Below are 14,118 nucleotides of genomic sequence, written 5' to 3' on the forward strand. Positions count from 1 at the left end.
AGGTGTCTGCCACTGATGAAATGCCACACACTGGTTCGGGACCACCGCAAAGGTGCCACATGAGGTGTGATACCTGCAGCTCCAAGGGGATGGGTGATGGCCACCTCTCTGGAAAGCTGCAGAAATCCTTTGGGAGACAGCCACAAAACGTTGCTTCCATGTGGTTTTAATTTCAGACAGAAGAGACAGAGCTGTCCTCAGTTTGGGGAGAGTTAGTGAGACTCTGTTCTTTTCTCACGCCTCATTGCAGCAGCAGGCATCGCATTTTGGTTTCAGCAGTGCCCGGGGGCTGTGGAGAACAAGCCCGCGTTGTGCGAGCCCTGCACACACCTAGCAGCAGGCGCTCGGGGCGTACTGGTTAAGCTGACAGCAGGGTAATAACAACCAGGCAAAAGGAAGCGTTACTGTCCCCCTGTGCATCTCCTCCGGTGCCACCAGCGCCAGAGCACCTCGTGATGACTTTGGCTGCAGCACTGCCCGGAGCCTCTCCCAGCAGCGCCGGCTGCCCAGCGCACCTCCAGCTGCGGGAATTGAGGGCAGCGGGTCATTTTGTTCTCCCGAAGCCCTGTGGAGTGATGCCAAGCACTGAAACTCTGTGTCCTCCCAGCATCCCTGCAGCACCAGCGATACCAGTCCTGCGAAAGCTTCTGGTGGGACTGGCTTTGTTTTAAAGCTCCTTCTCCAAGCAATCCCAAACTGATATCCCCAAAACTTTTTGCAAGGGTGTGCTTTGCACCCATGCCCAGGTTGCTTTTGCAAACTGGAGCTGCCTTATATATCTTCACTGGACCAGCAATCTGTTCCCAGTTAGGCTCAGATTGGCAGTACGAGGATTTAATGAACAAAATGCCTGGCTGTGTGGAGGTCTGAATATTCTTTTTAGCGCTAATTAACAGCATTCTCCTTTGTTTATTGATTTCAAATTCTGTACAAGCTTGCTCCCAGTCTGTGAAAATCCCTGTATTAGGCAATATTAAGGTCTAGCAACTCAGCTCACAGCCATTAAATGGGATGATTGCTACTGAAAGTCGCCCAGCAGGGTCACACTGCCTTGAGTGAGTAGTGGGATTCAGGCCAAGTCCTCTGTTAGGCAAAAAAAGTCCTATAATGAGACCAGAAGTTTGACTTTACAGCCCTATTCTGAGACCACCAGGAATGTGAAACCTTCTGGAGACCACCTGCTGGAACAAGCCCCGAGCAGAAAAAGCCAAGAACCTCCATTTTCTTTTGACTTAGTTATTTTTTTAACATAAGATACAAAACTTAGCTTCTGTGTAATATCAAATTAAAAGGGAAAAAAAAGAGGAAAATATTTGGCTGTTCATGAGAGGCTCACAGAGCTTTTTGCACACTGAGAGGTAGAACCACCTCTCTTTTACAGAGCGCAGCTAAGTGACTTTACCAGGTCATACAGTAAGTCATTGGCAGAAGCTAGTAATTGATGCCTCCCAATTTTTAATACAATTTTTTAACCAGTGCACCCAACTGCCTGCAAAGAAAGCAGCAGTCAGGGCTCCTGGGAGGAAACTAGAACCTGAGTGAGACACTCAACAACCTACCAACAACCTCCATTCCCATACTTATGTGAGACTGAGTTTTGCAAGCTCTCTGAGAGCTTTGCTTCCAAAGACTGGTAAAATCAACCAGACCTTGCAGACCAGAATGTTACGAGAAAAAAAAAAAAAAATCCCCTCTTTGCTAGACATTTATTTCAGCTGTTGGGTGAAATAAGTAACCTGGTCTGATGTAGTCCCCTGCAAATCTAATTATAGCAACATCTGGGGTTTTTTTTGTCTGTACAGTTAAACAGTCGTTAGGCTGCTTTCTGAAGAAAAAAAACAATTTCTGTCATTAAATTCTGCCTACATGTAGGTGTCTATCTGTCGGTTCCCTCTGAAACTTGTGAATAACTTGGCCAATTTCAACCAATAATTAAGACAAAAGTGCTCAGAGACATAAAGTTTTTACATGCTTTCTGAGAACAGTCCTTGGATCATTAGCCACAGTCTATCAATTGTAAAACAGACTACAAAGATATGTGGTTTGTAAGAAGTAAACCCTAACATGAAATTATAGAAGTCATAGAAATGGAGATGCAGAGCTTTGCAGTGCAGCGCTGGTGGAGCTGTGGGACCAGGGAGTGGCCGTCAACGTGGCCGTCTGTCTGGGAAATGGGGCAACAGCTTCTAGCTGGTGTGGTAAGGCTATGAAAACGGAGAGCCATCTTTTATTACAGATACTGTGCAGAAAATTTCATGACAGAGTGGCTGGACTAGATACAATACCTAGTAAGAAGTACCGATGGCTGCAACTTGTACCTCTGCATGCATTGCGTGCCTATCTGCATGCACGTAAACACAAAGATCTCCCATGAATAGTTCACCAAACCCTTATGTAGCCATTCCAGTGAAGGAACCACATGAACATAAACCATTATCATTATGTGGAGATGGTTTATGATTAAATCAGCTCCCCTGTAAGCCCTTAACAAAGAATTCATGCACAGCCCTGAAGCATCCTCTGCTGTGCTCACAGATATTTCAGTGACGTCGTACAAGTTTGGGGCTGTTGAAAGACAGCCATTAAAATGAAGTGTCAGGGAATACATTTCCTGTGCTGAAAGGTAGATCAGTGAGCAGGGAATCTGTTAGCAATACACATTTCCTTCCTCGCAGCCCGTGCCTCAGGACAAGAAGGTGGCAATTCAGCAGGGACCTCTTGCCCCATCCCCTTCTCAACAGCATAACCCCAGGGTGCTGGCTCCCGACGTTCCCCTCCCCTCTCCTGTGATTTCTATGTGCTGTTATAATGAAAACTTCAGCTTCTGGGGTCCCTTTTCTGCTTCACCTACTCACATTCATAATTTTTTAATCTTTTGTTTTTCCAGGGGAGGGCTTTTAGCACTTTAATGTGGACCAGTTTTAGATTGACTGGAAGAAAACATGACTAATTCTGGTCAAGGAGAAGATAACCTGACATTATGTTCTAACAAGTACGATGTTATTTCTTTGCACTGGAGTTGCACAGAAATGCATCCTCTGGAGGAAAATAGCCCCACTATTTCCAGGTTGTTTCTGCTTGTGCTATCCAGGGATGAGGGCGAGGGGTGAGCAGCACTATCTCCTCAAATGGACTTTTCAGGTGAACCCTTCACTGGACATCGCGCTTATCGGGGGTAAAAGGATGAGCGAGCATCTATTTAATGCCATTTGTGAAAACTCTGTCTCACTGTTAGGCAGATTTCATTTGGCTAAGTCCCTTACATGGTATATAAACCATCTGTGTATGTGTGTCTTAAAGCTGCTCAAGGCTTTTTCCATCAGAAATGCCAGTTTGTTGATATCAACAAACTCATTAACTCAAAACGTGTTTTTAAACAGTCAAAAGGGCGCCTTTTGCCCTGCGTTTAAATACAAAAAATGTGGTTTCAAGTTCACTTTTCACTTAGAAATGCGAGTTATTATGAATCCCAGCTGTTTGGGTTTTGCCTTCCAATTTTCAGTCACAGATTTTAAATCTCTGGCGGAGGCAAGTGCAGGGGCTGTTGCTGGAGCACAGAGCAATAACGGGGCAGAGCCTGGAGCCGGAGGAAGGAGTGAGCAGGAGCTGGAGCGCAGAGAGATGCTGGGGATAACACAGGAGGAGAGAACTGAGAAAGCAGAGGTGTAAAATTGGGACTGAAACACCAGTAGCTTTCTGCAGGTGCTCAGAAGGTGACTGCTGCTTCTGACTTCTACTGAGACACCAAAACTGCTCTGGTGGGAGGGTCTGTTCCCGTCTCTCTCTCCAACTCCTGTGGCCACACCATGTTTCTGCAGGCAACCAGCAGCTGCCCACTGTGGTAGAGTCCTCCCAGATCTGCAGAGAGATCCCTTTGGCTCCATTGTTCAATTTTCACATATTTTTAAGCCATGCTGCTTCAGGAGCTCAAAGAATAGTAAGATGAAAATCAAACACTAGATAAAATTTAGTTGAGATTAAGAATTAAGGTTGCTGATGCGAGCCCCCGCTGGGTCGCTGTTCCGTTGCCCCGGTGATGCTCTCCATTGGTCACAGGCACCCTCCAGTCCCTGTACCTCTTGATTAGCCATCCCTGAGCCCATGGCTTTATCCCAAAGCAGGCTGGATGTTGCTCCCTTTCCTAGTGCAAGTGCCTTTTCCCATCCAATCACGCTCAATCAGCCCATCCAGAGGATGGCTGCTCCGGAGGGAAGGATGCTTCACATCCCCGTCCCCCCATTCAGACAGGGATCCTTCTAGGGAAGCAGCAGCCACCAAAGTAGCTACTACCTCTGAAACAGCAGCCAAAAGAAAAGTTAGCAACAAACGGCGGCCAGCCCACATCCTCTCACCATTTGGACTGAAGGATCCGCGCCTGCCCGCAGAAAGAGCCTTCCCTGCAGCTCGTCCCATGCAGTCAGGGTGATCATAAATCCTCCCCTCATTTATGAGCTATGAATAGGGCCCTGTCTGACCTAACTAGGGCATGGAGAAGCTATTAGACTTCAGAGCAAGAGTCTTGAAACACATGCCTGGATTCATCAAAGGAATAATGGAAAATACTTTGTTCCACATGGATTTTAAGTAACGATGTTATTTCTAGCAATTAGGGATTTGCAAACCGTAGCTGTGCTTTTGAGTATTGTGGAAGAAGGGGATGTATCTTGTGATTTAAGCACAAGATTGAGAGTTGAGGACCTTGGTACGCTTCCCAGGCATGCGGCACAGTGAGCGTGGGGAAGTCACTCTGTTTCTCTACAGGAGTAATTCTCCCTGTAATAACAGTCCATGGCTGAAAATGTACCAGTATCTGTTGCCGAATAGCTTGGAAGTGGCACTGAAGGGAAAAATAATAGTGAACTTAGAAACGAAATGAAACGGGCTTCTAGTACTTGAGCTACAGTGAAATCAACACTGTTCACAGTTGGAGCTTATGGTCCCTTCTCACATCCTCACTTGTCTGTCACTTCCTACCTTCACCACCACCGTGTTGCATTTTCTGAGAATGTCAAATGCAAGTATAATTAAACTTTCCTTTTATTCTTTTCTTGAGATAGAATGAGATACTCTGTATATATGTGTGTGTGTGTGTGTGTGCATTTAGCTCTGCATCTGCTGGATCCCATCAGGAACTGCATTTCAGAACACTGATCCAATTCTTTCTAAACTTCTGTCTTCTACTGGTCTGTCCTGATTTGCTGCTTGTTGTATAATTCAGATGGGATGTAAATGTTATAGGATAGCTGTGGCAAAAGGACATTTTTTGACATCCCCATGGTGCACTTCAAATTGTTCCTTCTGTTACTATTGCCATTGCCTTATCCCCTAGCAAGGAATCACGGAGAAGAATGCTGTTAAGATGTTGTAAACACTCAGGAGTGTCTGTGCTTTAAGAGCTGAAATGCCCCATGCTCATATACCATCTAAAAGGGCAGGAAATTGGATTAAAGATTTTTTAAACCTTTGTATTAAGTTTTATGAGAACATAATCAGTTCATCCCCAAAACAGTCACCAAAAGAGAAGTACTGCACTTGTGGATTTTAGCTTTCAGTGTATTTTTCATCAGCAATACAGGTTTCTCTGTTATTTGCAATCATTGTCACTTCCCAAACCAAATCAGATCATAATTCTGGATTGTTAAAGCAACCTGCTCCGTATGTGTATGAATATCCAGCTTCAGACTTAAGCTGCAATAGCTAAACCGGCACTGCCCAGACAGATGGGTAATAGCATTATTAGTACATTGTGGTTTTCATGTCATTCCCAGGTCTGCTTAGCTAGGGTATCCGTTACAGCCTGCCTTGGGATTTATTGCATTGAGCTTGCAGCAGTACGTACGTCTTCCAGCAGGCAATAGTTCTGAAATTTGTTCTTCCAAGTGTTTGCCAGTTCAGTCTGATTTACCTTTTTTTTTTTTTTTTCTTTTAACTTCCTCCTCATTTATCATCTCAGACAGCTTGTATTGGACCAGGTTACTTAATTGGTTTGGCAGGACTTTCTGGGATCCTTTTTCTAATACAAGCAGTCATGAAAGCTGTTAGACTGTCTTCTTTTTTTATTTTTTTTTCTGGAAAATATTTTGATCCTAAGGCTAAGGCTCTGTACCCTGGGCAATGCCAAGTAGGAGTGTCTCTAAGAACTTGTCATCGTCATTTAGCGGCTGGAGTCCCACGTGGCGCGTTTCCTTCAAACGCCTGCCGTGGATCCAAAATTCCATGGATTAATGTCTTCATGGTGCACAAGTAATGCTTCCTTTGATTCTTATGTAAAAGTTGTCCTGAAACCCATCAGAAGCCAGTAATGCCACAATACATAGAATAGTCAGAATTTTAAAATGTAGGTAAAGATTGTCGGGGCAGGGAATGTGGTGCTCTCTTTAAATTCACCAGGGAGGTCAAAGAGAGTTTTGCCTGTAGTGTCTGTTCCTCTAAATGGTCTCTCTTGTTTTATCTTGTTCCTGAGAAATCCACCTAAGAAATTGGCTCTTAGATCTGCTTTCTGGAGAGACTGCGTCAAGGATCACTAAAAGTGATCGGCAAATCTCTCTGCTTTGCAGAGGGAGTGTCAGACCAAAGGGAAGTGTTAGACCAAGGGGAAGACATAAATAAATAGAAAGCACACATTTGATCAAAAAGACAATGTACTCAAGGAGTTCACCTGGTGCTTGAAATAACACTGTGGCAAGAATTAATAAACATTCACTTTCTCTGCTGCTCAAAAGAAATAATTTTGCCTTCCGTGTCCACCTTGCTTTGTGCAAAACCAAATAAAGCTGCTGTCTCTAGTCACTGAGTGCTTTCTGAAAGCTGGCTTGGCAAGGCTGTAAAATATAAATTAATTACTTTTTATTGGTGTTAATTAAGAGACTCAGAAAACCTTCTCAGAAAATGCACCACTAGGGTTTGGTCAAATACGTTGGAAGGTTTTTAATAGGATTACGTGTGTGGGTTTTGCTTCCCTCAGAAAATGGTATTTATCCTTCAAATTTTTCAGACAGCCCGTTCTGTTAAGACCACATTCAAAATGAAGTTATAATGATGAAATATGAGTGCAAATATTTACCTTTTTTTTATATATCTGTTCCAGGCAGAATATGAAATTGCTCCAGATGAAAAGCTGGGAGAGAAGGGAAAAGAAATCATGATGAAATACCTCACCCCAGAGGTAAGGGGCAGCCAAAGTGGCATTACTGAAGGCATGCTGCAAGGCACACCTTGCTAAATAAGGTTGTTACAGACTTTGTAAACCAGAGTCCTAAAATTTATGGTGGCAATCTCCAGTGAATAAACCTGCAAGTCTTATACAGTTGGAGAGAAAAAAAATTATAATCCAATCCAGAAATTGACTTCTAAGGATGAACTTGAACTTACTAGGGGCTTAATTCATCTGTGGATGATGAGGGGGGTTCTCTGGTCTCTTCTCAGCATGCAAAGTTCTACATCTGTGGTGTAATGCAGGAGACCTTAGCTGTTACCAACAGATGTCACAATTATTTCCTATCCATCTCAGAAGAGGCAGTGGCATTTCGTACACTGCTGTGTAGAAAGCACTGGCAGAAATGGTCTTTGGTAACTGTATTTTGGTACAAAAATTCCCACTCGTCCCCCAGCGCCGTTTGCCCCTGGCTAGCCAGGGGCATGCAAGACTGATATGGGCCAATGTGTTTTGGAGCTGAGGGGTGCTGTTTCTTGTTTCAGTGTTTGCACTGCTGTGGGTTCCTCAGCATGGCATCTTGGGGCTGTGGGAAGGTGAGGAGCTCATGGAAGCAGCTGTGTCCACAGGGTGGCACTCCAAACAGACCTACAGATCTGCTGTTGGAATTTTGGACAGGCTGCACTGGGACTAACCGTTTTTTGGGGGGATTTTGATCATTTACTGACCGTGTTTAACCTTTGCAACTAAAGTCAGTGCCAGTAAGCAATAAACATCCAACTTCAAAGGCAAGAACAATCCTAGGATTTTTCCGAAGTTGCTTTCATAAGAGTAATCAAGACATACAATTGCTGCTTCAACTCTTTTACGAGAGAAGTACGTTTGACCTTCAGGAGAATTAATTGCATTTTTGGCAGATGTCTTTCTAAAGCATTTAAATGGTACAATATGTTTTGGAGGTGCAGGGGCAGAGCAGACCACTTTTTTTTTTTCCAGTCAGTCATTTTCCTACAATAAATTTCAGTGCATACTTTCAGTTATCTCAGACTGCATTTTGGGATCTGGTTTCATTTACTGAGCCTGGCTAGTTTCATCTGCAGCCCCATTTAGCACTGCCAGTATGAGTTCCTGCTGCCCATTCATTAGGGGCATGAAGTTCCACTGCTTTTTAAATCCACCAAAATGGCCATTTGTCTTAATTTTTCTGTCAACATAGGAACAAGGGACAAATATTGAGGGAAAATGTTTCCCGCTGCTCTAGTTTTCATCTGGAAACAGAGAATGGCATTTTGCTCATAGCGGGGGTAGTGAAGTGAGAGCATAGTACTGCTTCATTTCAGATGGTCTCGGTACAGGTTTCCAGATGCCAGGTCCCTTCCCTGCTGTCCCACGGCACTTCTGCCATCCTTCTCCATTTGCCAGCAGCCCCATAGTGCAGCAGAAGCACATGGAATAGTTCGGTGAGATGAGTGAATGTGCAGAGAAGACCAGTCTGAGAGCAGTTTCTTCATCATCAAGAATAAATGGTGATGTTACAGGAAGGGAAATTACTGGGACTCCAGAGCTGGAGTTCTCGTGCTCTGCACTTCATATTTGACCTGTGTACCTGGTACATAAAATGGGCACAGGAAATTTACAGTCTGTTCTGAAACTTTGCTGGTATTTGCAAGTTACTGTAACATCTTCAGGTGAAAGGAAACACAAAGTTGTGCTCCTTCACTTGTAAGTTAAAACTACCTCCCTAGTGATGGTGTTTTAATGTCTGCATTGGTCTCGCTGCACTTTTTTTTCTTAATGGGAAACTTCTGCTTCTTCCCAGAGGGATGATTAAGGTCTGTGGAGCAGGAAATACTTCCTAGAGCTGAGGCTGGCTGTTCCATAGCAATCTGTTGAATGCTAGATTCTCTAACAGGTCTCCCACGCAACAAATACTTAAAAAAACAGAGCAAGGACTCCATTAATTCTGTTTCTTTTTAGATACTTAACTAAGGTACTTGGGTTAGGAGGTCAGATGGCCTACGCTCCTTTCTTGTCAAGAAAGAGAAATAAGAACTTCCGAAGGACAGATTTTAAGCCACTAGAAGCCAGTGATTCAAAGCCAGGCTAGATGCTTGCAGTCAAGAGGGATGAATCTGGACCCAAATGTCCTAATGGAATATCATCCTGGCCAGCAAAGAAACCTTCCTGTCATTAGGCGCTGTGTTTCTCCATTTAGTTATCCATCCTTTGAAAGATACAAATTGCCGCTGATTCCAAAGTCTTCCGCTTTCAGCGGAACACTTCTTTTTGGTAGGTGTGTGACTGTGCTTCAAAGAACCTGATTGTCTTGATATAAAAATAGTGTGACATGCAGCTTGACTGATAGAATAAAATTACAGGTTTAGTTCTTGGACAGATAATTCGGTCTTATAATGTAAGGAGTATTTTTCCCAGAGTGCATGATCAGAAGCAAAATGAAAACAAAAAGTAGACTTCTTGCTCTTTAATATTTATAAATTATTTTTAGTTCTTGCTTAGATTTTTTAAATGTCATACATAGTTAAATGTCATACATAGTGTCAGTATATCATCATTCTAAAGTGCATTCATTTGCATAGGGAACATGCACTTTATTTAATAAAACATATACTGCTTGCACAGCAGAAAGGAAAAGAAAACAGTTTCCCAGATGAATAGACGTGACACCAGTACTTACAGCCTCACATGATGCACGCAGCCACTGTCTGCAAGCTGGTCCTACGCCGCGCTGTGCGGTTAGCAGACTCAAACGTGTGGGAGCAGTGAATTCCTGCACGGAAAGCTCTGTGTGAGAATGCTCAGCATCAGCCCCGAGGCTGCTAAACAAGCTCAGCACTTGCCAAGATGGGTGAGGAGGGAGGCACTTTTTCAGGTAATCATGCTTCAGGCTCTTCACAGCTTTAACATCCTGAACAGCCCCTATGTGCTCGCTGGGGAAGTTGAGAAGAGGTCTAGCAGACTTTGTTGTGGCTGATGCCAACAGTGGCATGAACAGGTCAGGCTTCTACCATCTCGCTGGCCTACAGGCAACAGTGGTGACAAATTCTCAATGTGTTGTGGCACTTGGAAGGGAAAACGGATGGTTTAAGCCTCTCGGAGAAGTGGCACATAGAACAATCTTCCCAGGGAGGTGGTAGAGTCCCTGTCACTGGAGGTTTTCAAGATGCAATTGGACAGGGTGTGAGGTAATCTCATCTAGGCTCCCTTTCTGAAAAAACGAAGATTGAACAAGATAATTTTTCAAGGCTCCTTCCAACCTGGGCTGTTCTATGATTCTGTGTACTCAGGTTCTCACCGAGGAAGACATTACTATTCCCTCTTTCTTACCTGAAGTTTGTTGAAACATTGATATCCAACAGGCAATTCTGAACTCTTTGATGGAAGAGACATGTTAACTTCACGCTAAGGATGCCAAAATACAAGCTTTCTCACAACTTCCTTAGCAGCTTCACTTGAATGGTGAGCAGGAGAGTGAAAACCCACAGAAGAGGTGTCCTGTAGCTAAAGACATCTCCCACCCTTGAAACATGCTCTGAAGAGTTGTAAACCTCCGAGAAGGTTCAACTGTGAGGTAGCTACTTCTCAGGGGCTATGTGGGGATGAGCACTGGTGAGAGGGCCATGTCCGTTAAGAGGAAGAGACACGACAAGGCATGTGCCACCTTGACCATTAAGAGAAAGAGACCCAACGAGGCATGTGCCACTTTGGTACTGTGTTCTGAAGGGAACTTCACCTGCAGGCTGCCTTGGCTTAACAGGGGCAGTGCAATGCTTGCCACACTGGCAAGATCAAGGTTTCTTGACTAGAGTTTTGATTCTTCAGGAGAGGCTTTAACGGTTTCCATGAAAAAGACACTTAAAGCTGCCTTCTTGACTTAATAAGCCCGTAGGGCAGAAGTCCAACCCACAGGAAGTCTAACATTTCTGAGGTTGTGAAATATGATGGTAAAACTGCTAAAATGAATTGGTCACAAATATTTCTTTCCTGGCTTTTCCTAATCTCAACAGTTGAGTGTGAATGCTTCAGTTTTCGGTTCCAGTTCTGTCTGTCTGTAAATGGAAAAGCCCTCAGTGCTTCGTGGAACAGTTGAGTTAAACTGAACCCAGCCTGGCTTCATTACCTGGCTGCTTCTCTTACTGGAAGAGCAGAGATATGTTTACCTTTGTCCTGCTTTTAAACCAGAGTTTTGCATCTCCATGCAGCATTTTTACCTTCCTACTTGACAGCTGCCATGCCTTACTCTACTAAATCACTAACCCATTGTTTTCTTTTTCACTGTAAATCACCTTGAGATACTTTGAGAGATGCTATATAAAACTAAATTGATTTGAGATGGCTCTTAAGACAGTCTCCATCTGCCATTATAGTTTATATTTGGACTCAGCTGGGTACTAAAAATGTTACTGAATAGGATGTCTAACGTGTATTGTTATTCTCATTAATGTACTTCACAGAATATGAAGAACAGCAACAGCATTAGTTCTCTTATCTGAATTCCTGTTCGGTCTCCTTTCCTCCAGGAAACACACAGAATAAAGGCCGTGCTTGCAATGTCTTTTTTTGCTGCAAGAGGTTAGCTGGACACAGCAACAACCTCCTTACTCCAGTCTAAGGCTAGCAATGGGTATTTTGCTAAATGAAAATATGTCTTTGTTTTTATGAACAATTATAGGATAAGGAAGGGAGGGAAAGTCCCATGGAAGGGAAACTGGCTGATCAGCAGTGGCCTTCCACTTCTCTACTACGTAAAATGAGCTTCTCTCTCATATCAGTTCTTTAGAGAGAAGAAAACATCTATGTAATACAAGTGAGATGAAATTAAAATGATATATGAGCCCTTTTGCTGGACCAAGCCATGCAGCTGAGTCCAAGCTCCTGCTCACAAACACCGTCTCTCAGCTCTGTGCGTTGGCAAAGAGCAGTTTTCTTTTTGCACACCATTGCTTTAATCTTGATGCCAAGGATCTTTGCCTTCGGTCGCTCTCTCCTTGAGATTTCTTTCCTCCTTCCTATTTTCACCGCCAAAAAAAATGCAAACTTCAGCACTTGCTCATATGAGTGAGTCATCTTCGCTGATCACTTAAGCCTTCCATCTCCCATACGGAAAGTTTCATGTGTCACTTTTTAATGATTCTGGCTGAATCCTGGAAGGACAGGTCATACCATACCAAGAATTGGATTCGAGTACTGGGACCTCTTCCTCTAACTGTTTAGTTTCACTAAATGCCTTCTAGGGAACATGTTATAATTAGTTTTTGGAATGGGCAAGACAAAAGCTGAATGTCGCTGTGAGGGAAGCTCTGAAAGAAAGAAACATTAAGCTTCTGTAAAGCAATCTGCAGTGTTTTAATGCAAGACAGAGGCTTTGTGTTTTGAAAGGTGAGCCTTCAGGGACTGTTTTCTACATTGTTACGTTTCTGGTACAAATTCAGCTTATATCACTTCTATCCAGCGAGTCATCTCTGTCCCTCTCTAAGCTTATTATCTTGCTGATAAAAGGCCAACACAATATCTCTTTTCACTGGCTAGAGAGGATGGTCCCTTAAGGCTTGAGCCAAGAGATATCTCCACAGCTAGTTTTCAAATTTTTCTAAACCCCATGCATTTCATTAATGAGCCAATTGAAGCAAGCGATGAATGAAGTGCCTGTCTGAACACAGAGTGTTACATGGATTCGGGATGGACTAGAATTATTTACTTGCTTAAAGCGTTATTCACTGTGTCCTTTGGGTTCCTATTAGGAGACTTCTCAGGATGCTAAATACTTAAGTAGAAATCCTAGTCTTACTTGAGCCAAGGAGAGTTTTGCTGTTTAATTAATTGCCCTGGGACTTTACCCTTTGACTCGATGGATTTCTCATCTCCCCTTTCTATTGACTTCACTACTCTATGGGCACCGTTTTAGCCAGAGATAATAGCATTACTTAGGCCTCTGCTTTGCAGCTGGCATAATCAATACATAATCCAGTCTCCAGAGAAATCAATACATAATTCTTGTTGTTGTTCCAGAGACAGCGCGATCGATATCTCTGCTGATCGCTATGTCTTAGTCCAGGAAAGTACCTTCTCAGCATACTTTCTGCATCAGCTCATCTTTCCAGAGTTCAATTCTGGGAAAATATCTGAGCAGCAGAACGGCAACCTTGTTACTCGAATTAATGCTTTCTAATCAGAATTTATTTTAATAAGCATTCTTCTGTCGCCGGGGCCAGGCTGTAATATAGTGTGGCAGAGGAATCTGAAAAATCACAGAGTTGCCTTGATTAGGAGGCGCTTTGCTGTGGTCTCAGACTAAAAGGCATTTTCTCACGGTTTGCTCAAGTCCTATTTCCTCATCCTTTACCCACTGTTTATAATACAAATGTTAGTTAACTAAACACTTACTGAGGATTTTTGTCTCTTGCGATGGTGCCAAACTGCACGCGAGCCTATGGAAACAACATGGAGTCTGCTCTGTCCTGGTGATGTTGGCCCAGAATAGGTCCTTGGGCAGTCCTGTGCCCTGTCCTTCAGAATTAAGGAGGGCTGCATTTGCAATGCATTTGATGAGACTGATTGAAGGTTTGGGCTGGGGTCATCAGCTACACTGGTTTTATGCTAAGCAGGGCTATTAGTTGAAGCTCTGCTTTTCCTTCCGTGTTGTTTTGGAGAGGTTACCCTCCCAAGTTCACATGCTTTGTAACTGTTTGTTATTTGTGGTCAGGAAAATTGTTGGGATGACTTGGTCAGTGGGCAAAAGCCTTCTAGCTTCCCTGTGTTTGCTGGAATAACTCTGACTTGACCCTTCAGAAAATGGAAACTTTCTTCAGCTAATTGATGTCAACCACACATGTAAACCTGGCTCACATCTGTCTGCTGAGGCAAGGCAGGCCCCCCAGGCTGCTGGGATTCCTCTCGGAGACTGGCCAGGGGATCCGAAAGGGCTGAGGACACTGTGCAAATAAAGA

At 43.6% G+C, this 14,118-nt stretch overlaps 1 protein-coding gene across 1 annotated transcript in view; it reads left to right on the forward strand.

Annotated features, from left to right (window-relative positions):
• The window catches only part of GRK5 (G protein-coupled receptor kinase 5), a 158,877-nt gene that overhangs the window by 104,115 nt on the left and 40,644 nt on the right, over positions 1–14,118 (forward strand). Inside the window, exon 4 of the mRNA XM_086751872.1 lies at positions 7,088–7,165. Within this exon, the coding sequence (XP_086607998.1) occupies positions 7,088–7,165 (78 nt within the window). The remainder of the gene's footprint in view (positions 1–7,087; positions 7,166–14,118) is intronic.

Source organism: Chlamydotis macqueenii, chromosome 7, assembly GCF_036417535.1.
Source record: "Chlamydotis macqueenii isolate bChlMac1 chromosome 7, bChlMac1.mat, whole genome shotgun sequence".
Lineage (NCBI taxonomy): Eukaryota > Metazoa > Chordata > Aves > Otidiformes > Otididae > Chlamydotis > Chlamydotis macqueenii.